Source organism: Alligator mississippiensis, chromosome 4 (genome assembly GCF_030867095.1).
Source record: "Alligator mississippiensis isolate rAllMis1 chromosome 4, rAllMis1, whole genome shotgun sequence".
NCBI lineage: Eukaryota > Metazoa > Chordata > Crocodylia > Alligatoridae > Alligator > Alligator mississippiensis.
The window spans coordinates 127,797,731-127,821,849 of record NC_081827.1 but is presented as its reverse complement, the minus strand read 5'-3'; the positions used below and the strand labels follow the sequence as shown (position 1 = coordinate 127,821,849).

Here is a 24,119-nt window from a genome sequence, read left to right as displayed (position 1 = left end):
TGTAATGCAGTCACTAAGTTTTAAAGTGCCATTCTACTCCCATTGGTATTAATGGAGAAGCTTCTTTGCTCTTGACTTCAGCAGGAGTATGTTTATTACCTTATTTTGGTTGCTTGCTGATTACAAAAGCTGTGAGGGTCTCTAATAAGATAGATAATCTTTTTTTTTTTTAACTCAAAAGGTAGAAACGTGTGTGTGTGAACTGTAAGACTACATTTCTATGCCTGCTTCTGCAAAGTGTAGTTTAGCACACTTTTATGCTACCATTTTATGTTACCATCTACATGTGTGACAGTACATTAAGAGCAGTGGAGAATTGGGGCCAGCTTTTTAGCCAGATGAAATGCAATATAAAACGGACAACTTTCATAACCAGTTTTCAAGGCTAATAAAGATTGCTCAGTAGCCACTTTTCAGCTTAATTGTTTAGGTACAGCTTTTATAACATTGGACAAAAATCTGTTTCAAACTAAATCTTTAGGGAGCTATTTATAAACTAGATCAACTTTTTTTTTCTAAAAAGCTTGAAGATTCTCCATTGCTTCTGTGTATCAATGTACAAAGATACGTACAGCTATAAAAATACTTTTCAGTGAATAAATTAAAGTTGCACTGGCTTTACATGAATGGTACCAGCAGTTATAGTTTGAAAAACTACGTAGAATACATATGTTTATTTTTAAATAAACTGAAGAAATGCTTTTAATCTTGACAAGAAATGCTACAAAGGCAAGGTCCCTGGGAACTTCATCCAGTGCTGAGACATAGTAGAGTTTAATTGTAGTACTACCTCAGAGAGTGTTCAGTTAATTTCCTCTGACATGTATCCCCATGCTATTGTCCTTGGCTACTGAAAATATTAACACTTTTTCCACCAGCTTTCTGGTATATTAGTATAGCATAAGCAGAGCTAAACAAACTCCTCCCTGGCATAAATTGTGGTTTTATTATTAATATACATCTGCACCAAAATAAGAATGGTTATGAATCTCTAGCCTTATTTAAACAAACTATATCCAAATTAGTGCACAAATTAAGTTAATTTAATCTCAACGTAGCCATGTGTATTTCCTTTCAGGGTGTTGATGATGCCTTCTATACATTAGTTCGAGAAATTCGAAAACACAAAGAGAAGATGAGCAAAGATGGTAAAAAGAAGAAAAAGAAGACAAAGACAAAGTGTATAATTATGTAAATACAATTTATCATTTAGTCTTCAGACATACTTAAGTGATTTTTTTTGTACATTACACTAAATTATTAGCATTTGTTTTAGCATTACTTAATTTTCTTTCTGCTTCATGAATCTGTTTAGTTTTATCTGAATGCTTGTTTAAAAATGAGTGGGAACATTATTCCTCTTAAGTGCCAGTATGCCTGTGAAAAAACAAACAAACATAAGAATTGTCTTTGGTGCATGCACAGTTGCTAACTTCCTATTTTTCTTATCAGTTGTGAACTTCTGTTCTGTGTGCAAACAATTAATGAAGTAATGGTCCACAGTTGTTTGGTTTGTTTGTTTGTTTTTTAAAACATGGCTTTTACTGTGTTTTGTCTTTCCCTCTAATCTGGTTGGGTAGAAAGACTAGTTAGCCAAACAGACTTTTATTTCCAACATTTGTTTTCTTTTATTCTAGACTGACTGCAATATTGAGAGACCAGAAGCCTTTTATAGTCTTCCTATAGATTCTGCTTTTAGGCATCTAGTCTTGTAGCATTTCAGATCAACTTTAATGAATGTAAACAAATAACTTTCACAAAGTTTTTCACTGCAATTTGTCATGGTCATTCTTTAAATGCTATATTTTTTCTAGAAAAAAAAAATTAAAAAAAGACAACAATGCACATCTGGCAATGGAAAAAGTAAAAGTTCTGATTAGATTGAGTTGCTTTGGTAATGCATTCCTTTAAGACTTCCACTAAATTTTTGGTTTTTGGAAGACCTAGGGTGAAGTCCTGCCTCCTCTGAAGCTGGTGGAAAACCTCAAAGTAGCTTCAATTGGTCCAAGATCTTGCCTTTAGTGTCTCTAACAAGTATGAGAGCGCCTTAACAGATTAGTTAATTCAGTCTCTTATTTAATTCATATATGGATTCCAAGTTTATCCAATAATGAGGTCAAGACCTCTTGGCCGTATGGGTGTCAATTCTGCCCCTCCTTCCCTTGTGACATTAAATATTTCCAAATGCCTATTTTGTATATAATAGGAGGCATTTTAAATTCTAGTAACCTCTTTAGTTTCAGTAATTGAATAAGCTTGTATTCGGCTGCTTCATGCAAATTATTTGAAAATCCATTGTGCCATAAAAATGATGATATGGAATTTGCACAGAATTCAGTAGACATAGCTGAGATCATGGTTTCCAGAATCAGTGTCATTTTGTGTGATTCTTGTGAAGTGTTAATCCCCCTACCCCTCCAATAAAGTTGGTTAGTGACATAAAAATGTCAGGGTTGTTTCACAGCCAGGTTTGTCAATGTTGTCTTATGATTTCTGGGTTGGAATTGATTCATTATTTTGAAGTTTTAAATGGGAGTACTGCAGTAGTTTGAGTTATCAGCACTGAAGTAAGTCAGTAATTCTAGTGTTGTCTATTCTTGTAATTTTGTGAGTCTTGTAGTATATGACTTTTTTTTTAAACTCCAGCTCCTGGATCTGTAAGTTTACATGAGAATCTCAGCTTCCTTTTTTTTGTTGTTTGTTTTTTAAGTGAGCATTTAGCCATTGTTGCAAAGTAAGGATTGAAAACATAATCCCCCCCCAGTGTATTTTAAAGGATAAATAAGATTAGATAAATATGAAACCATTATTCTTTAAAGCCTTGTGATGTTTTGGGAAGCCTGATTTTTGAATTCTGAAAGCTCAGAATAGGGAAAAGCAGTATCGTGTATCCTAAGTTTTATATCAAAACTTTTAATTGGAGTTTATATACTGAGTTGATAGAGTAGGATTTTAATGCACCAGTGTAACTTGAAGCCACGTATATGTGTATGCAGGATTACCTTTTTATTCCTACCCACAGAGCAGAGGTGGTCACATTTGAAGGAATTAAAAAGTATACTAAATGGATAGCTCTTGAAGTTGGCTGAGGAAGTAATGAGTCTACTACCTTAATAGCCTTTAAGATTTGGGCCTTGGAAAGAATGTAAAATTCTTTGGACGTAGGTAATGCTACCCTTCGTACAGCTTACAATACTGAAAGATGATCATAGGAGAACCTAAGCTTATATTCTAAATAGAACCAATAAGAAATGAGAACAAATACCTATAGATGTTTTAAGCCTCTTCTTTTATTCATTATTTCTAAGGTTAAAACACATTGAAGTTGAGAGTTGTGTTGGTTGTCTTCCCATATTTTTGATGCTAATTATCAGTGTATTTTGAATAATGTAGCAGAAGTGGATGGTGTTAACAAATACATGAAATGAAATCTAAAGACTCATGATTTGTAACTGAGTCACACTGCATGCAAACTTGGGGCTTGTCTAAACAGTTCATGCACTGGCTTAACTAAATCCCTAGAAAACTATTGTAGACTTCTGTGGATGTAGTTTTCTCAATATAAAGGTATACAGTAGGGCTTTGTGAAGCTTCAGTGGCTGATTCGATTTGGCCTGATTCGGTGGCTGAATCTCCAAATCCAAATTGAATCAGGAGACCCTTTAATCTCTCCGAATCGAATTGGAACCCTCCGAATCAATTCAGAGAGCTTCAGAAAGATTCAACAAATCGAACATAGGTACAGCTTTAAATGTTTTTTCTACATACCTCAAGGTACCGGGCAGCTCATGAATGCTGAGATGCTGGGGCAGATGGAAAGTCCCACGGGAGCACGGGTAGGGGTGGGTCCCCAGCAGTACTTCCGGTCCACTTCCAGGTCTGCCGGGGAGCATGCTGGCTCCTTCCCCCCCGCCGCCCCTTTCTGGCTCAGTGACTGGTACCTCCTGGGTCTGGCAGGGCACCCGGGGTCCCCCCACGCTTCTGTGGGATACTCCACCCACCCCACCATCTAAGCGTTCGCAAGCTGTGCTTGGTACCTCGAGGTACGTAGAAAAACATTTAAAGCTGTGTCTATGGCTGATTCGCTGAATCAGCATCGAATCTTCAGAATCGACTAATCGAATCATTGTCCCCAATTCGGGCTGAATCCAAATTGAATATGACCCGTTTCGCACACCCCTAGTATACAGCTTATTTTATCTAGTTTATTCTGTAAACTATCAATTTTGTTAAATTTGATACAGAAATGGTTTAGAACAAGTCCTTTTGTGATTTTTCACAAAACACTTGTCCTTGCCACTGTTGTGCAGTTTTGTCCTAATTGTAGAGATTTGGTGAACCATGTTGGATTGCAGCTTGCACGAATTAATCTCTTATTCTGATGTCTTTCCCTATTTGAAATGCTTTCAGAAACATCCAGATACTTTTTCTGATGGTAATTACAAAATGAACACGCAATGACACTTACTACATTAATACACTAGATTTCCATGTGTCAAGGAATAATGCCTTATAGTAGCTTTGTGTAACTTGATAGACAATCCGTATAAAAAGGTTGTCATTTATCTCAGAAGTGAAAATTGTTTTTGTTTGTTTTTAACCAGCACAATAGTCTTTGAGTGACTTAATGAGAAATTTAACAGTCCAGCATGGAGTACAGCAATATTGGTTTTTTCCTATATGTAAATACTGTTATGTAAACTTCAAGTCTTTTGTTTGTCCTATGAAGCAATGCAGCTGTTACTTTCAAAGGACACCAAGCTGTAAGCAAGTCAGGGGGGTTTTTTATTTGTTTGTTTAGGGGTTTTTTTTTGTTAATTCTACATAAGCATTGAATCTTTCCTAACTAACATTTCTTAATTCCACTGTCTTGTGTTTTCATGTTGAAAATACTTCTGCTTTTTCTTCTCCAGTGCCAACTTCTTACTAGAACAATTTCTTAATGTAATATGTTTACCTGGAATGTATTTTAACTATTTTTGTATAGTGTAAACTGAAACATGCACATATTTGTACATTGTGCTTTTTGATGTGGAACATATGCAGTGTGATCCAGTTTTTACATCATTTGGCTGTGTGACCAAGGAATGTTGGTCATACCAGATATTACATTTTTTTAAAAATGACCACTGTTTAAACTTTTTAATGTTGTTTTATAGGAGTATGTGCTGTGGGGTGATCTGGAATTTGTCATTTTTGTCAAACTGTACTGCTCCTATTTATTGTAATGTAATAAAAGATAGTTATTGTGAGTCTTTGCTGTTTAATTTGCCGCTGCTTTGAAGAATTTAAGTGCTGATGTCTTATAGTTCAATAGCTGACCAACTTCGTGTTTTAATAGCTTCCATCTCAATTTCCTCTTACATATTCAATTGCCAGCCAAACTGGCCTCGTCTCTGCCCATCAGTGTTTGTGCAAAGAAAACCTAATTTACCTTACCATAAGCCATTCTGTTCAGAGAAGTCTTTCCTTATGAAAGCTTCAGTGAATAAACTGAGGCATAACACTAGGTCAGCGATTTCTCAACTAAGGTGATACAAGATCCTTTTTAAAGGGTGACCAGCACCTAGCCCCTGTGTGAGGGAGGTAAGTGCTCCCAGCATCCTATGGGCAAGCAGTACCTGCAGCTGCTCTTCTGGAAACTGCTGGTGCCCTTCACCTCCCAACATTCCCTGTGTTGGGACTGTGTTGTCCCCACACTCCAACACTGCACTCTGCCATGGGTGGCTGTGAGGATATGGAGCTATGCTTCTCAGTCTGGCTTGTGTCTCCCTCTCCCCCCCTATGCCCCCTTAGTTGCTCCTTCCATGCTCCCAGGGCCAGCAGAAGGGGCTTTAAGGGTAAGTGGCTCCGGTTGCCAGTCTGCAAGATACAAGAGGAGCAACCTCAGCAGAGAGTGCCCTTGTTCTCTCAGGTATAGATGGGGCAGGGTTGAGGGCAGAGTGAGACCCACCACCCTTACTTGGCATCAGCTAGATCAGTAGTTCTTGACTCTCTTTTAGCCTTTGTCAAAGGGAGAGCAGGGTAAGCTGTGGAGATCAGCAAGAGTGCAAGGCAGAGAAGGGGCCACATCAGTCCAAACTGCTTACCGTTTATCCCCCCCTGCTGCAGACCAGATCTAGTCTCTTTGGCGTCTACATCTGGCCTGTGAGCTGTAGTATGAGCACCACTGCTATAGACTGTTAGTCAATCTCTTTAAATACACCTTCAGTGTATTGTTCCATGTATTGGAGAGTGCTAGTAGCACTGCTATGTTTATTATGATTTTTGCACACAATGGAAAACAGTCTCATACAGCAACTCTTTCCAGTATTAACCATTTGTAAAATTTTCCAAGTTGGGTGACTGCCTCAGGCTGAACTTCTCTCAGAATAGTTTAGCAGTTTGAATTTGAGGTAGAAATAGCTGTCACTGAACAAAAGCAACATCCCCACAGCAGATCTGCTTTACTAGATGCCTGATGCAGAACAAGGGGCCTGATGCCCACTGCCTGATGCAAAACAAGGGGCAATAAGTTCCCCTTGCCTGGAGATTCCCTAGGTTCCTTGTTGCCTACATCAGGACCCACGCTGACCAATGCCTTATGTGGAGAGACGGGTCTACATGGGTACTGGTGCACAGAGGCACCAGGCTGATGAATCCCCTGTGCCTTCATGCAGGGACCGGCGCTGACCCAAGCTTCCACCTGAAGCACTGGCCAGCAGAGGTCTTAGCAAGGGTGGCTATCATAGAGGACAGTCCAGTTGTCCTCTCCTCCATTGATATGAAATCCAATGCCTTTATGTTCTCTATTTTTCTCTTCAAGGAATCCACCCACTGTTGCCTATCATAGTCCAGGATGTGGGTGGGCGTGGGGGCTGCTTAGGACAGGTGTGTCCCCTGCATGAATGCTGAGTGCCACCAGCGGCTGACGGGGCATGGCAGCACTGGTGGTGGTGGGAGGGGTAAGTGGGGAGCTCCTGCAGACATTGCCAGTGCTGTCGGCAGTGGGGGGAGGAGTCGGTGACCACCCACAAACACCGCCAGCAGCGACAGTGGCGATCGCTGACTGACCGCTAACATTGCCAATGGTCCCCTGCTCCGTACAGGGCAGAGCCCCCCTCCCCCCGAAGCACATGGACAACCCTGCCTGCAGGGTCCCAGGACCCCCCCAGGGGCTACAGCTCCTTCCCAGCCTCCCTCCCTGCTGGTCTCTAGCCCCCTGCTGATTTCCCCTGCTCTCCTCTAGCCTCCAGAGGCTGGAGAGAATAAGAGAATGAGCAGGAGGCTTGTTCCCCTGCCCCCCTCCCCCCCCCCAGCCCAGTAACAGAGAATGAACAGGAGGCTGGAGAGATCAGGGGAAGTCTCCAGGTTATCTCCAGGGACTTATCTCCTGCTCTCTCCAGCCCCCCCCCCCCCCCCCCTTTCTCTTCTCCAGCCTTGGGAGGTTGGAGACAGCAGGGGAACAAGCATGAGGCTGGAGACAGCCACTGGAGACATTCCCCTGCTGTCTCCAGCCTCAGGAGGCTGGAGATGAGCCCCTGGAAATGAGCTGGAGACCATTCCCCTGCTCTCTCCAGTCTCCTGCTCCTTCTCTGCTACTCCCAGTGAGTGTGGGGGGGGGGGGGGGGGGCTGGGAGAGCAAGTGGGGAGCTAACGGAATGAGTCGGGGATGGGGTAATGAATAGAGTTGGGAAGGTTCCCTCCCCCCTCCTCCAGCTCCCCAACCCCCTACTTACCTGGCAGAAGCCAGGTCCAGGTCCCTGCAGCTTGCACCACTGCCTGCCCCAGACAGACAGGCAGCATGCTTCAGCACCGGGGAAAAGGCCAATCACAGAGAAGCTATGGCAGGCTGCTAGAGCGTCTCTGTGGAGGACCAAGCCTCCGTTTGCCTCGGGGCACAGTCTGAGACCATACCCTGACCTGTTTTTTTTCCCCCAGGGTATTGTTTGATCCCTGGATATCCAGGGGTCTAATTTTGCTCCCCTGCTGCAAATGTGTAGCTTGGGGAATGTTCTTCTTTCCACACGTGCCTCTTGCAGCATCTCGAAGAGGTTTGAGATGCTGCAAAAGGCACATGCAGGCTCGTCTGGACATGCCCGTTGAGGTTTGTTACCATTGGAGAGGGGAAGGAAGCTCCTCTTGACTAGCTAGGTAAAATCTTACTGAAGACAAGGTATTCTGTAGTTTTAATGCAACTTAATAGGTTGAGATAGAGACCATAGTGGAGCCTTAGGTTTCCTTTCACCCACCAACTTGTGCTGAAACTGCACATTCCTTTCTCTCGAGTAGGGTTTTACCATGTCAGCAACCTCGAGTTACAAGCATGCCTTTTTCAGAGTGAAGATGCACCAGAAGGAGGAGCTACTCAAGTAGCTTGGTTAAAGGCATGGTGAGTATTTTTGGAACCTCTGCATGATCTACTACTTGCAGCGCATCTTTTTGAGTTTTGGCAACTAAGAAACATCTCTGTTTCTATGCAATTTAAATTTGACTGTGGCTGCTGTAAACAACTGTAATACCATAGTACTCACTGTTTTCTTTAAACGAATTCCATGTAAAGTGGCAAACACTTTACCTTTTGTGACCAGGAATTGTCTTCTTTTGCCCCAAGTTTACCATTTCATAGTTCCAGACAGAAGTAACTCAACGGTTATGTTAAAGAGGCAGTTTAAAAAGAGGATTGATAATCTTTGGCCTCTTCTACAGTCTGAAATAGCTCAATAGCTACTCTGCACTAATTTCCCTGTAGACACTTATCTTGCACTAAGTACTCTTTAAATCAGCTTCTGAAGCTGATTTAACCTAAACTGTGTAAAGGCACTTACTGTCCAATAAAGTGTCCACATAGGGAGCCAGTGCAAGATCTCTCTTCCCTTTAAGCCCATATCCTGGGTTATTCAGCAGTTGTCTCCTTGTGTAAACAAGCCCTTCCCCATTTTGGTCCTGGGGAGTTAATTACCATAACAGCATTCATGCTTAACAGAGCTCAGTACACTAGATGGTGGGTTATAGTTTTAACAAAACTACAGTTGTTGTGGAAGAGTGAGATTTTTCAGATAGGTAGGGTTTCAGGTTCTGAAAGTATAAGGAGTGACCTAGAAACCACTATACTAAGACCAAGCACAAGAGAATGTTATGTGACGAATGCCCATCTGCAATGATAAGGAGGAGACAGTCTTAGATAAAGGAGGCTTGAAAACAAAAGCAGAAGCCAGGGTACTGGGTTAAAGAGCTCATTAAAATACTAAAAATCACGCCACTAGGTGGGGAAAAAGTATGCTAAAGAAACATACATGTATGTAAATGAGATACATAGCTAAAACACAAGTATAGAGACATGCTCAGTAAAGAACTTCTTGCGTCACTCCTTACAACCAATCAGCAAACAAATACGCTGGTGAGAACTTGAAAACTCCTGTATAAAAGATGCTTAGAAATAGTGATCTGTGTGCTTGTTACGTGAAATTATTCCGCTCGCACCTTTTATTGCTAGCAATAAACTTTCTTTGTACTTTCACCCCTGGTATCTTTATTGGCCTTTGCATACCGGGCACGATCCCAGACTTGAGCTGGGGCTCAACAAAAGGAAAGCACAGACCATACCTCAAATACAGCAGCCTATTATGTAATTAGTCTCAGTAGCTTTAGGAAACTGCATTCATTTCTGCCCTGAGATCAATGCATGTAAAAATTGTGACTGTGACAACAATTAGTCATACTTACCTATAATTACAAAAATTAACATCACTCTGTCTCCTATCTCCTTGTGTTCTTATAGTAGTCTGGTATTTACTTCTATGTAGAAGAAATCAGTTGCAGCCCAGGCTTGTTTTAGAGGTGCTGGTATTATTTAACTGCTGCAGCAGAAGCTCATAACATGACTACATGCAACCCCTGCTAAGTGCTCTTAATTGGTTCCTGAGAAACCGAGAAAACAAGCGTTAAGCAAAACCAAAAGTACTTCACGTCCCAAGATGGTGACTGCGAGTATTGTAACAAACTCGCTGAGTGCTTAAGTGAAATCAGGTATCAATTTAAAATGAGCGTTATAGCACTAAGCAAAACAGCATTAAGTGGGGGTTGCCTGTACTTGGTACCAGCAGAGCAGAATTCTGAAGAATACAGACAGCAAACCAGGACCACAAAAAAGCACCTTATGCATCTAAAATTTAGCCAGTGTTTCACTAAATAATTGCCCTTTCCATGCACATAGTGACCGTGCATCCAAACAAGCCAGAATACCCAACATATTGCCAGGAGGACAGCCACACAGGGAAGTCATTCTCAAACATTTTTTTTTAATTAATTTGACTTTCAACCTTAGTTTGACCAGGACACACACATTATGCATAACTTCCAAATCAAAAAAAAAAATTTAACAAAGCCTCTTAAAGAGCAAATGAAATTTGGGTCAATATTAAAAACTTGTATCTTTTCAGTTTTAAATCTACAAAGAGCTCACTGTTCAGTAAGTTTAATGATGGGAGAAAGGAAGAGGCTCACACTAAGAGCAATTTCTACAAGAGCATTTTTTTTTTTGTACAAATTGAGCTTCAGTTCAGGGAGGAACAGAACAACTAAGCAACTATCTGAGCTGTCACTATAAAATTACACCTGCATGGCTGTTATACTCCTGATAGCCAAATCATTTAGGTAACCCCTTGAAATACAGTGAAGTAGTTACAGATGTGATATGCCCATGTACTTCAGATGGCTTGCATTTCATTGCCTTTGAGAGAATCTTTCTGTTTTATTCATTCATCCTAATTACTTAAGCCTGTATTATTACATGTGAATACTCAACCATGCTATAGATCACTCATTGTCATCCTTGTAGTAGCGCTGTTTCATAGCTCTGTACTTTCTCAGATAGTACAGGGCCTCTAACTCTTTTATAACAAATTCTCCTTGAGCAATTAGTTGTTTAATTTGTTCAGGATCTTTCACTTCCTTATTTTTTAGGAAAGCTGCCTTCAAACGGCTTCTAAAGTAGTCTGCTCCTTTGGGATATTCCCTTCCCAGGTGCAGCAGCTTTAAAAAAAACAAACAAAAATACAAGCATTTTAGACTGAGTACATGGCAAAAGTGTTTTATTTTGACAAGGAAAGTGCTAGTGGTATTAAGGACACTTACATTTTTGTAAAGATTCAGTACTTCCCCTCTTAAAGGACTGGCCATTTTCATGTTTCACTGAACATAGATAGCCACTTTATTCCTGTGTGTTTATTTACCTGAAGAATAATCAGTTCAATATTAACCTCCATGAACTTCAATAAGTGACTGTGGTTAAACAATTAATGGCTAATTACTTTCTAGAGTTCTGACTCCATTTTCCTCTGCCCTGTTCTGATTAGCTGTTTGTTCCTGGCCCCTTTTCCCATGGCCTGCCCCACTACTCTTCTCCCCTGCTTTTTTATTTCCATTCAGCTTATCCCCTTCTAAATAGGAACTCTCTCCTGAGGCTTCCCCAAACTGGTAGGTCTCTCACCATCGCATTGCTCATATCTATTCATGCCATTTACATTGCGAGCACATGTGAGCAGGGACCACATTCTGCTCTATGCTTGTACATTGTTTAGCAAAATGGGACACAGTTTCTAGTTGGTCTTTTGGCTCTACTCAACTAGCCTATTAATAACTTAGATACTGCCCCAAGTACCTGATGAAGTGAACTCTTGCTCATAAAAGCTTATCTAGTTCTGATTTAGTTGATGTATAAGGTGAATCTCTACCTTGCCTTCTGCCTGATTGCAGACTAACATGGCTAACTGCCTCTATCATAAGTACGTTATATTGAACTAGTTTCCATTCACATTCGCTATTTTAAATAGACAACTTCTGAAATAGCAGACATACATTTACAATTTAATAAAGATAAATAATTTATTTTCAGATAGTAGTGGTGCTTACATTTATTAGGCTACAAAAAAAATACATAAATCAACGTGTGAACTTGCTAGCTCATAATGTTATCAATGTTATTGTTTCCCTACATAGACATCTTTTAGCTGCAAGTAGGCAGGTTGTATATATTCCAATTCACTTGGATCATTGCTGTTCTTTCAAGTACCCTGGCTCTGTCATAATTCTGAAACCCTCTATATGAAGAAGTTTTCTTTTATATACAGAAGCATGGTAACGTTTTTGTGTAAATCATACTGCTGAGATGCAAAAGTGAAAAGAGCTGAATTAAACAGCCTCTTCAGACAGTCTTACATGTTTTACTTTGCTTTAGTATCCAGTCACAGATGACAAATCAGCTGTAACTAGAAAAGAGCTGAGCATATGGTTGGCAAACTTTGTTTTGAGTTTAATTCTTGTACCAAATCTATGCGTGTTATGAAAAGGTTTGGACTGCAAGAGAAGACAGATGCCAGAGCATATTCTATTTCTACCATTTTATTTAGCAATTACTGAGCTGTAGAGCAGGCTAAAGAGCCTTATATATGCAAGAAATAAATTACTAAAACTTAATTAGCCCTAACCCCCTCATTACCACACTTTGTCTTCATTTACTGCCACAGAAAAAGTTATTCCTTCATATATTTAGTCAAACTGAAACCATTTCTTCATTATAGCCTTTATTCCTTCATTATAGACTTATTTTTGACCATTATAAGCATGAAGTGGAGGGTGGAAAATGTAAATTTTCTACAACTTCTAGTACACTATGCTTTCAGGTACTACTTTTGGGGAGGAGGGGGGGTGGACAGGAGAGAAGGGAGAGCGAGGAGTTTGGGAAAATGCCCTGATGTAGTTCCTAGCATTGCAACACAAAAAGAGAGCGCTTTACAAAGAAAAAAGTTGTTCTTGGAATGAATCCTATGAACCCTTCCTATGGCTATGAATAAGAATTATCTGGGGGAAACAAAAATCATAAGCTGTGCAAGCACGGTATTACGGACTAAGTTATAGATCAAAAGTCAAGTCTGATTTCAGAATTTTCAAACTCTTCCCCCCACCCCAGTTAGCTGTTTGGGAAAAACTGTGCTGTGGAATTCAAGAGCCACCGTCCTCATTCAGATCCTGAAATATCCTGCCAGTATGTATATTTTAAAAATCTATTGATACATTAACATATTTTAATATGTGTGATATATATAATTGCCAAAATACATTTTTAAAGTATCCACTTGGATACTAAGCCAGTTCTCATATAAAATCATCATCATCATTATAAGCAAGAGTGAGTGACCACCAGGGATCCTGGTTTTCTCCGATTTAAAAAATCCCTAATTTTTGGTTAAACAAGGTAACCCCAAATCCATGTTTTTCTGTGACTTAAATGAAAGTAAATATATCAATCTAGTGGTGTTTCATTTTAATCATGGAAAAATGGATTTGGGCTTGCCTTTTTTTTTTTTTTTTTTAACTGAAAATTGGGGATTTTTTTAAATCTGAGAAAACCAGGATCTCTGGTGACCTTCAAGTTACACAAGCCCTTTTTAAAATTCAGTGCCAAGACCTGCCACCATGGATGGGCTGGAGCCACTTGATTAGTCATGCGGGGGCATCTGGGCTCTGGGCAGGGAAGGGAAGAGGTGACAGGCCCAGGATTGGGGGAATGATGGTCTTTTACTGCACCAACTGTGCAGGAGGCATAAACTGCACAAGGCAGGATAGATTTGCACCATAGAGAGTAACCAAAGCAGAAAGAGAGAGAATGTTATCTTCTCAATTATTTATATCTGTACAGACATACACAATTGTGTTTCTACATATTTACATGTGTGCCTACAAATATATGTACACACATTTGTGTATTAAATAAATATAATGCATGTATATACGAATATATTAAATGTAAATATTTTTATACAAATGTGTGTATGTATATACACATACATGCATAAACAGATAACGTTCTATGTGTATCTGCCTAGCGCTCTCTCTGTACTTAGGCATGTGCATACGCGTGAGTCCGTGGACCTATGTGCCGGTACGTACGTGCGGGTGCGCGCACAGACGGGACACACACGCCCCGCCTGGCGGGGCCCTCCCGCTGGCTGGGGCCAGGCTCGCGTGGGCACACAAGGCGGAGGGGCCGCCCCTGCGTCACATGGCCGTGCCGAAGCGCCCATTACCTTGCTCGCTGAGCGCCCTTCGTGCCCCACCGTGCGGACTGGCCGTTGGCGTGGTGGAGGGTCCCGACGCCCCCCCACCCCAGCCTCACGCCGGAAAGGGAGCCCGGGTCCGTACCTCGCCTGGCCCGGCCGAGGCTGCCCAACCCCAGCGGCGCACACTTTGCGGCATCTGCTTTCTTTTCGTCTTTACTTTACGGCACGAGCGCGCCAACTCCTCGGAAATCGACGGGGCGGGAGGGACCAGGCGGGCGGGGCCGGTTGCCGGGGTAACGGAGGGGGCGGTGTAAACACGGGGCGTCGGTTGCTGCAGGCGGCGGCGAGATGGTGAGAGCGGGTGGCGGGGGGGAGGTCACGTGGGCTGGAACCCTCCCCCCAGCGCCGGGGGTGGGAAGGACAGTAGCTGTCGTCCCTGCTCTCGTTTTCCTGCCTTCTTGGGGCAGTTCAGCATGATACCCCGCGTTCATCTTAGCCCCACAGCTTGTCAGATTTACTTCACCTCAGTTAACATTTTCTTCTTTCTCAAACAAGCCTGTCATCATTCCCCAGCTGCCTCTTACCTGTTTTCCTGGAAAAAAAAAAGGCGGGGGGTTTGGGAATGGTGTTAGGAAAGCAGCCAAGCTGCTGCCCTGAAGTCTGACCTGACACAATCCTGCCTGCCCTCCTTGCCTGAAGCCCCCGCAAAGGGACACATGGGTGTCGTGGGACATGGGCAGGCCCACATGGCTGCTTATCCCATGCGTGCCCCAGCCACCGCCAACCCTGCTCTTGTGCATGCCTTTAGACTCAGTCTTCCCTCTTGCAGGGTTTTCCCCTGGTGGCTGGTGCTGGAAAAGGGGGCCCCAACAAGAGCAGAAGCGTATGCATAGGGGGTGCACGTACACCCCCTGAGATTTGCAGTGCACCCCCTAAGAAAAGTGCCACTGGCAGTGCTTGCAGGCAGTTGCTGCTTGCCGCGCCCTCCCCTCGCTGCCAACACCACTGGTGTCATCTGCGGGCAGTCACCAATCGCCACTGGCTGCTGCCGACACTGCCAGTGGTGTCTGTGGGTGGTCACAGACTGCTGGTCAGCACTCGCCACCCCTCCCCCCCACTGACACTGCTGCAACCACCTGCAGGAGCTTCCCTTTTACTACCGCCGCCACCCGTGGGCAGTCACTGTGCCCCCCCAGCCTCCAGGAGCACACGTCATTTGTGGCCCTGGTGATGCACAAAATATTGGCTCTTAGTTGCACAAAGTACGTTAAAGCTGTTAAACAGAAAAGTCAGGAAAAATGCATCCTCTGGCATCTCTGTATCAGTGAAGGCGGATGCCAGGGAGGCTAATGATATGCAGGGAGGGGAAGGTAGATCACCCTAGATGTACCTAGTTCACCGCTCTTCCCTCTGAAGTATCCACTCTTGCCACTATTGGCAACAGACGTATTTGAGGCATACGGTTAACATGTGCTGAACCCCCACAGACCAACCGGTAGCACCTCCTTTCCACATTGTTAGGGTGGGGTATTAGGTAAACATCAACTGATTTGGGGAGACAGCTAAAGAGAAAACAGAGGCAGGAGTGAGTGAGGTCACCAGTTCAGAGTGAGCACGCCAAGGGGAGATGACAGCATGCCAGACAGTGACCATTGGCCCTCGAACGCATCCAAGGAACCAATGGATGATGCCCAGTGAAACTGCCTGGAAGCCTGAATGGACCAGGGACAGAAAAACAGGCCTCTTGCTGGCAGGCTTCTGGGTTAGATGGATGTTCTTAATAAAAGAAAACTTTGGTTTTCCTTATTTTTTTCTATTACATTAGTTTCAAGGATCACAGGGCATTTTTACATGTACTTCTGACACAGTGCCAGGTGCTTTTAATTAGTGAGCTGTGCTAATTAAAAGCTCCCAGTGCTGTGCCAGAACCAGGTGTACCAGCAGCACAGCATGCCTCAGCACTGAGAAAATGGCAGCGGTGTGCTTTGAACTACAGCACATAGAACGTGTTTTAGTTCAAAGCGTACTGCCGTCATTTTTTCAGTGCTGACGTGCACTTAATCGAGTCAGCTCCAATGTGCTGGGTTTTCAGACCATTAGAGTAGATTCCCTGCATGTGTGCAAGTGCTCATAGTGACAAACTGTAGTTTAGAACAAAACCAGAGAGGTTGTCTGATAGTGTCCCTCTAACCCAGGGGTGGGCAAAATACGGCCTGTGGGCCAGATCTGGCCCATGAGGTTATTCTATCCAGCCCGCAGGGCCTCTAAAAAATTTAGAAAATTAATATTTATCTGCCCTTGGTTAAAAATGACAGGGACCAAGGGCAGTAGGACCCAGGGGAAGCCCAGCAGGCTCCCACAACAGCAGGGCCCCCCCCTCCCGGCCCCGCCCCCCCAGCTGGAAGTCCCAGCAGGGGTTTCTAGCTTGGGACCACATGGCTGCCCCCTGCTGGAACCTCAGGTAAGGGGTGGGGGGGAGGGAAGAGCAGGGGAGGACTCTGGGTAGGGAAGAAGTCCAGGGAAAAGTGGCCCGGGGAAGAGCTGAGCGCAGGGTAGGGAAAGCGCGACTGCCCCGTGCCTGACGCCCTGTGCTGCAGTTGCTCGCAGCCCACGTGGGGATGCCTGTGCCTGCTCTGGACAGCCCTGTATGGGCTTCCAGCGGCTGCAGCAGGGAGTGCGGGCCACGGGGCAGAGAAGGGGCTGCTTTTCCTCCCCTCAGCCTCAGCTTTTCCCTGGGTTTTTTCCCGGCAAGGAAAGCAGCCCCTCCCTTGCCCTGTAGCCAGCGCTCTCTGCTGCAGCCACTCGCAGCCCATGTCAGGCTGTCCAGAGCAGGCACAGGTAGCCCCATGCGGGCTGCGAGTGGCTGCAGCGTGGGGCATTGAGCACAGGGTGGGTGAGTGGCCGCTTTTCTCCCCCCACGCTCAGCACCAGCTTATAACCTGGCCCTGCTGCCAGTCTGAGCCCCACGCCGGCTCTGGGCTTGCCTGTCGGGGCTGTGCTGTGGCAGCAGCTGCGGTCCCCCTGCTTGCACCGGGCAGTGTTTGCCACTGCCACCTGTGGGCTGCCCAGCACGCGAGCTCTGGGCGGACAGCAGCAGCAGCCAACATTGTCTGGTGCGGCAAGCTGGGGGCCGCAGCTGCTGCTGCCACGTGCAGCCCCAGTAGGCGAGCCCAGAGCCAGCATGGAGCCCAGGCTGGCAGCAGGGGTGGGTTACAAGCTGGTGCTGAGCATGGGGGGGAAAAGTGGCTCCTCACTTGCCCCGTGGCCGTTGCCCTGTGCTGTAGCCACTTGCAGCCTGTGTGGTCTGCGAGCGCCTGCAACAGGGAGTGCCAGCCACAGGGCAGGTGAGGGGCTGCTTTTCCCCACACTCGGCACCAGCCTCTTCCCTGCCGGCGAGCAGGGCGTCGGGGCTGTGTGCTGCCCCCCGCCTGTACTGCAGGGCTGGGGGGCACTGGGAGTGAGCTGGTGTGGGAGCACAGGGCCTGCACCGGTGTCCCGAGGTCAGTGCCAGCAGGGCCCAGAGCAGGGTGGCAGGAGTGCGAGGACCCAGCCGGCAGGGGCTCTATGGAGCTGGGCCAGCTCCCCCCTCTCCCTGCTGGTGCAGCCCAGCCCGGCTCCACAGACCACTGCCAGGCTGTGCCCCACTTTGGGCCCCACCAGTGCTGGCCCTGGTACATTGGTCCCATGACATTGGGATGGACATTGGTCCCAAGATGGTGACCAGAGGGCAGGGCACCTGTCAAGGGGCAGGGCAACCCATGCAGCCCTCGGTAAGCGGCCCTCCTCCCAAAATAATTGCCTGCCCCTGCTCTAACCACAGCAATGGCGTTTTGTGGGCAAAGGTATCCAAAACCTCTCCCACATGGCTGCTCACCCTAGCTCTGCCTGGGTCAGTGCATGGGTTGAAACATTGTACTAAGTTATCCCCTTCATTTTTGCTGAGACCAACAACAGCAGTGCCAAAGTCTACAGTGACCGTGGGAGTGGTTTTTACCATGTGGGCAGCTGTCTTCCTGGACATTAGGGAATTAGTAGAGGTCATTGCAGGACCCCTGGCACGGCTTTACGAGCACTCATGGTGCTCTGGCAATGTGCCAGAGGACTGGAAAAGGGCCAATGTGGTTCCCATTTTCAAAAAAGGGAGGAAGGAGGACCCAGGAAACTATAGGCCAGTCAGTTTTACCTCGGTCCTGGGTAAGCTTTTTGAGAGAGTTATCCTGGCGCATGTCCGCGAGGGGCCAGCAGGGGAGAATATGCTTAGGGGCAACTAACACGGGTTCATTAGAGGCAGGTCCTGTCAGACCAACCTGGTGGCCTTCTATGACCAGGTCACAAAATCCTTAGATGCAGGTGTAGCAATGGATGTAGTCTTTCTGGGCTTTAGGAAGACTAGTGGTGGAGATGTGTTGGCAGGTTTTATATTTTTTGTCTGGCATGTATCTGGATCCATGCGTTGTGGTTTGGGCCATAGGAGTTTTTCTTTTGGTGATAAGGTTGGCGAGGTTTGTTGCTTGTTTAAAGGCTAGATTGGGTGGTTCTGGAAAGATCTCTTTGAGATTTGGGTCTTATCCTAGTATGGGTTGCAACTGTTTGAGGATTTTCCATATAGGTTCCAGGGAAGGATGGTATATTATAACTAATGATGTGCAATTCGTGGAGGTTTTCTTTTTGTACTGCAGCAGTTCTTCACATGGTATGTGGGTGGGTCTTTCAAAAGTACGATCTATGTCTCTGGAGGAGTGTCCTTTTAGTGAAAGCCCTTTTGAGATTTCCGATATGAAGATTGTGGGTATTCTCCTCAATGCAAATTCAGCCATATCAGAGGGCTTGGCTGTATATTACAGCTTTCTTGGTGTCTTTAGGGTGATTGCTGGTTCTGTGTAGATATGCGTGTTGGTTCGTGGGTTTCTTGTATGTTGTGGTTTGTATTTTACTGAGCATGGTGTCTAAAAAGGAGATGTTGGTGCTGGAGTTCTCAAGAGAGAGTCTGATGGAGGGGTGATGGTTATTGAATTTGTGATGGAAATCAATCAGAGACTGCAGGTTTTTGGTCTAAATGTTGAAGATGCAGCTATAGCTATGTGTCTTAGGTAAAGCATAGGTTTGATGGTGCAGTTCTTGAGTAATTCATCTTCCAGGTGGGCCATGAAAAAGTTGGCATATTGTGGGGCCATTTTGGTACCCATAGCTGTGCCCATGGTCTGGAGCAAGTGTTGGTTGTTAAAATAGAAGTTGTTGTATGTGAGGATGAAGTGTATAATTTCAATAATATCTTGAGGTCTGTACTGATGAGGCAGGCTTGGATGCCATCCACATCATTAGCTATGACATACCCTGCCATGCATTTGCATTTTCACAGACCAGCATATTGCATATTGGCTTCCATTCTACCCAGGAGAGAACACAAAGAAACAGCAAACTCTCCCTGTGCCTGAAGAAGGGCATTTGTGCCTGAAAGCTTGCAAAGAACAATTTTTCCTGCTATTTAGTTGGTCTAATAAAATATATCACATTTACCTGAAGAACCTTGTCTACCTTGTTACTTCTTTATACTCTCTGATGTTTTTCTTTTTCCTTGAATTTTTAGGTTCCAAAAAAGAAAAAAAAGGTAGGTAGCGTAGTTCAGATATAGTTTTTCCCCCCAACTTTATAGCATTTGTTTGCATAATACAGAAAAACAATTCAGGAATCATAGGGTGAAACTATGGCATAGATTATGCCCAAATTCATACTAGGTGACTTATAAATCCCCTTTGGATTAAAAATCTACAAAATAATATTACAGGATTGCAATAGTTTATGTTTTAAAAGCATATAGTCAAATATGGTGCAAAAGCTAGGTTTTGTGAAAGAAAGTTTTTCCAAAACTTAAGGCAAAATAATAATATATCTGCATTTTTTTCTTTAATTCCAGTGGACATAGTTTTTTAAATGCACAAAAATAATACACTCCACTAGTGTTTTGTATATTGCTGTGCTGGGCTAATATATGAGAGCCTGAGAAGAAAATAGATGGGATCTGGTTGTAAGCAAGTTAAACTGACTAGTCTTTCACTTTACAAACTGAGAGATTCAAGAAAACTAACAAGTACAAATAGTGAAAAACTTTCTTTAACTTTTAATGATCTAAGGCACTGATCCTACAATGATGGGCAATCCCCATCGTGGGTGGCCCCTCAAGTTTGTATTTACAGACTTCAGTGTGAGAGAACCTTGCAGAAATTTGTTTCTGTTCCTTTTGCCACACCAAATTCAAACCATTCTGGCACCTTGGCCAGAAGCACAAAACAGTCTCTTGCATAATTCTTTAACTTTGCTACTGGAAATAATACTATTCAAATACATATTTTTATATGCCGAATGACAGGTCTCCTTTCTTCCTTTGGAAAGTGGACTGACTAAGACACTTAGTTAGTGAACACATCAGTAATATCACATGATGAGGCAAAAATATGTAGTAGAGCTTCTATCATGATATTTATTTGTAAGTCTTTGGACGTTTGCTTTTTCCTTCTCTTCCTCCTCTCTGTTATTCTGTATCTCAGTCTGGCCTTTGTACTTGTACAGTTGTTTGCACCTTTGTAAAATGGATACAGTGTTATTTTTCTAATTTAGTGACATTTTGCTTTCCCCTCACAACAAGAAAATGAAGAATCAGGAAGAATTCTTTACATTAACCCTTAATTTTTATTTATATATTGATGATATTCAACTATAAATATCTTGACTCCATGTCTTTGCCTTTAATTTTTTTTGCAATGTTATACGGAGATATATACTTTACACCTGCACAGAAATATAATAGTGTAACTACAAGTGAACAAAAGAACAAAATCAAAACTGACTGTAGCTGATAATGATTTGCTAAGATTAAGAGTGTTGAGTACTAGTAACGTTATAGGAATAAAGTGAGTAAAATAGGTGTTGATGTTATATATATTTTTTATTTGTTGCCTGTGTTAAGTCCAGTGGTAAAAAGAAACTTAGCAAAGCTGAACGGATCAGAATACAGAAAGAAGAAGAAGAGAGAAGATTGAAAGAAGAAGGTACAGTGCATTTCACATAGCTGGAACTTGATTCTACCAGAGGACTGATTAAGTAGGATGTAGCCTTTCAAATATAATGCCCAATAATATCGAAATGCTATTTCTTCTGAGTAGAGTTATTCACTTGTTAGTTCTCTGTTTTTAGGCCTGACTTCTATGCTTTGGAGGTTCCTGAAAGGTTGTTTTGGAGGATCTTACCTATCCTCAATGTTTCCAACTTCCTTTTCCATTTTTCTATTCCCTACCCTCAGCAGTGGCTGGGAAGTAAGGTAAAGGATGAGGAATTGTTAATTTTATCTCTGTGTCTTCCTGTTATGATTCCAGCAAAGTCAGCGGCAAGATTGAGAGAACACAGATTTTCTCCTCTCTATACCTGGTGATCAACAGAAAAGAGATACTTAATGCCTAGGAGTTTTTCAGAGTAGACTAGCAGAACACATTGGTTTTGAGTGTAATAGAGTCTTCATTCATGCGTTCAGGTAATAGCAGGCAACATAGCCCCATTTAAATAGGCTAGGCTTGCAAACAGGGACTGATTAAAGAATACATAGTATAGGCCTGTACTAAGACCCCAGCTCCTACAGTCAATCTCAGCTTTTATTTTTTTTTAAAAAGGTATAGACAGATGTATTGCTATGAAAGGGACTTGGCTGACATTAATTCAATTGCATGATAGCATCTGAAGAATTGTATCCCAGATCCCAAAAATCCTGAGTCCAGCTATGCCAGACATTCAAGATCCCATCATCGTGCATCTGCTGGAGCGTGCAGCTGGCTTGTATTCATGCCAGGGTGTGGGGAGCTGAGAATTGAGGAGCTCCCCAGTCCCCAGCTCCCCTTACCATGGAGCTGTCAATGTCAGGTGTGCAGCTGGCTGTACACACCCATGGTACAGGGAGCTAGGGACACATGAGATCCATGACACATGTTCATATTAAAGTGCAGTGCAAACCAGCCACAAAGATATTCCACATCAAATTAAGATGTTCCCCATGGAATATGAAACATCTTTGTGGCTTGTTTGCTGTTTTTAATTGCATGATGAATTTGCTGACTTGTGTGGCATGTTACAGTTTATTGCACAATGAACATGTTCATTCCATGATAAATCTGGTAGTGGCCAAAGGGTATTGATATAAACTGTTGTTCTGCAACTGTCATGTCTGCATGATTTTGTAACAATACGGGTGTAGCAAAACCTATCTCAGCATCAAAGTTAGGATTATTTAGCATATTTGTACTGCTACAGGATCATGCAGATGTAATAGTTACAGCATAACAAGCTGCTGAATACTGTAGCTGCAGCTCCCTCTCCCCTTATAAAAGAAGTAACATTTATTTTGTTCATACCCAAAACCAAGCAAACAAAAAAACCCCGTATTGTACAGTCCTTCTGAAAGAAAATCTTGAAATACATTATATTAGATAAGCTTGGATTATATCTGGAGAGAACCTGAGACAACAGTTATGGGCGCATCTACATGTGTCCTTTAATGCACAGTAGCCTTTTAAAAAAATCATGCTATTACACTAATGCACAATAAAATAGGCTACTGCGCATTAAGCATCACCTAAAAAGCATGTGTTTGTGCTACTGCACATTAGGGCAGCCTAATGTGCATTGATGTAGTACTTCACGCTGAAGGTAATAAATTTAATGTGCATTAATGCATGTGTAGATGTGCCCTGTGTGATATAACAACTACTTAAGCACTGAAACAGGTATAAGCTGGAGGGATGTGCTGTCATCCCTCTGTCTCTCCACCGCTCAGCAAGCAAAGTATAGGATATGTAGATGAGAGGAAAAGAAAGAACAAAGCAGGGCCAAGCCTTCCAACCAAATGTGATGTGGTTGTGGAAATAAGCACTGGATGCTATTTTGCAGCCATTGGACAAATGATGGGAAAAAAAGGGATTTCTGCTTTTGTCCCAGATGCTCCTGAGGGAAAGAGGCTTACTGCTTCTTGTTTCCTGGAGTTGGGATGATACTACTTCAAGAAGGAGTAGGGCCATGCAGAGACCTGTACTTTAAGGTTGTGGATTGACTTAATCTGGCTCTATTTATAAACTTTAAGGATTGAATCCTAAAGAGAAAATATAAATTTAGCTCTTACTATAATTGATTATTTGATATGCAAGTATTCATTTACTAGCTAATATCTTTAAAATAATGCACCTATTTTTATTCAGCTATATTGCTGATAACCAATTTATCATTTTTCAGAGGAAGCCCGTTTGCGAGCTGAACAAGAAGAAGCAGAAAGATTCGAAAAGGAGAGACTTGAACAAGAGAAGAGGGAAAAACTTGAAGCAAAAGTTAGTTTAAAGCCATTTTAGTAAATAACTCTTGAAAACAGTTACTACATTTCTTTATATTATGTTTTAAAAGTGGCTAATCCATTATAAGAAAATAGAGATTTTTCCTCATCTCCTTCATTATGAAGCTAATATGGGAGACTTTTCAGTATTTTTGAATCAGCATTAAGTACCAAAATTCTAATTAGGGGTGCACCAATACCAATTTTTGGGGCTGATACTGATAGCCAATTTTTAAGGAGGCATATTGGTCAATACCAATCCCAATCCGATCCGATTTGCAGCCCGGCAGCGTTCAGAGTAGTGTCTAGCTGGTAGGACTGTTGTGGTGGAAGGGGAGAAGGAAAGGAAGGGACATGTGGGGTGCATGTCCATGGATCTACATGGGGCGGGCTGCTGCTACAGTTTGGGGCCAGGGCTGTGCTGGGCTCTTTCCAGTGGGGGCTGGGCTGGGCTGCATTTCGGGTGGGCAGTGGCGGTGCTGGGAGGGGAACTACAGTGGGGGGCTGCAGTGACCTCAAAATATGCCGCCTCCCCCCCCATTCCTCTTCCATACACCCCCACCTGGAAGAGCCTGGCACAGCCCCGACTCTAGCCCGCATTGGCAACCCGCCTCACACGCAGATCCGGGGGCACATGCCCCCCATGCCTTCCAGGGTGCGTGCAGCAGCAGAAGCCGCCCTCCCCTCCCCGTGCCCCCCAGACGAGCCACGGCTCC

General features: G+C 43.6%; 3 protein-coding genes across 10 annotated transcripts in view; 2 read left to right on the top strand and 1 right to left on the bottom strand.

The window, feature by feature from the left end:
* Nucleotides 1-5,252, top strand: part of KRAS (KRAS proto-oncogene, GTPase) — a 40,231-nt gene extending 34,979 nt beyond the window's left edge. For 2 of the 3 annotated variants that reach the window (XM_014609836.3, XM_019489506.2), the window contains one exon: nucleotides 1,079-5,252. In XM_014609836.3, the coding sequence (XP_014465322.1) occupies nucleotides 1,079-1,195 (117 nt within the window). In that variant the 3' untranslated portion in view covers nucleotides 1,196-5,252. The remainder of the gene's footprint in view (nucleotides 1-1,078) is intronic. The other variant, XM_019489504.2, reaches the window with a different exon arrangement.
* A 5,008-nt stretch (nucleotides 5,253-10,260) lies between these two features.
* ETFRF1 (electron transfer flavoprotein regulatory factor 1) lies at nucleotides 10,261-14,270 on the bottom strand. 2 transcript variants are annotated; one of them, XM_014609814.3, is made up of 3 exons: nucleotides 14,182-14,270; nucleotides 11,116-11,213; nucleotides 10,261-11,013 (listed from the first exon to the last, which is right to left on the bottom strand). In XM_014609814.3, exons 2-3 carry the CDS (start codon nucleotides 11,164-11,166, stop codon nucleotides 10,798-10,800), a joined length of 267 nt encoding a protein of 88 aa, XP_014465300.1. In that variant the 5' UTR covers nucleotides 11,167-11,213; nucleotides 14,182-14,270; the 3' UTR covers nucleotides 10,261-10,797. The 2 variants fall into 2 exon arrangements, with proteins under 2 accessions (XP_014465300.1, XP_006263865.1); XM_006263803.4 differs by having other exon boundaries at nucleotides 14,067-14,252.
* A 56-nt stretch (nucleotides 14,271-14,326) lies between these two features.
* The window catches only part of DNAI7 (dynein axonemal intermediate chain 7), a 52,603-nt gene continuing 42,810 nt past the window's right edge, over nucleotides 14,327-24,119 (top strand). For 3 of the 5 annotated variants that reach the window (XM_019489501.2, XM_019489497.2, XM_019489502.2), the window contains exons 1-4: nucleotides 14,333-14,390; nucleotides 19,627-19,647; nucleotides 21,004-21,085; nucleotides 23,310-23,401. In XM_019489501.2, coding sequence (XP_019345046.1) covers nucleotides 14,388-14,390; nucleotides 19,627-19,647; nucleotides 21,004-21,085; nucleotides 23,310-23,401 — 198 coding nt within the window. In that variant the 5' untranslated portion in view covers nucleotides 14,333-14,387. Of the gene's footprint in view, nucleotides 14,391-19,626; nucleotides 19,648-21,003; nucleotides 21,086-23,309; nucleotides 23,402-24,119 lie in introns of all 5 variants that reach the window. The other 2 variants (XM_014609827.3, XM_019489498.2) reach the window with 2 other exon arrangements.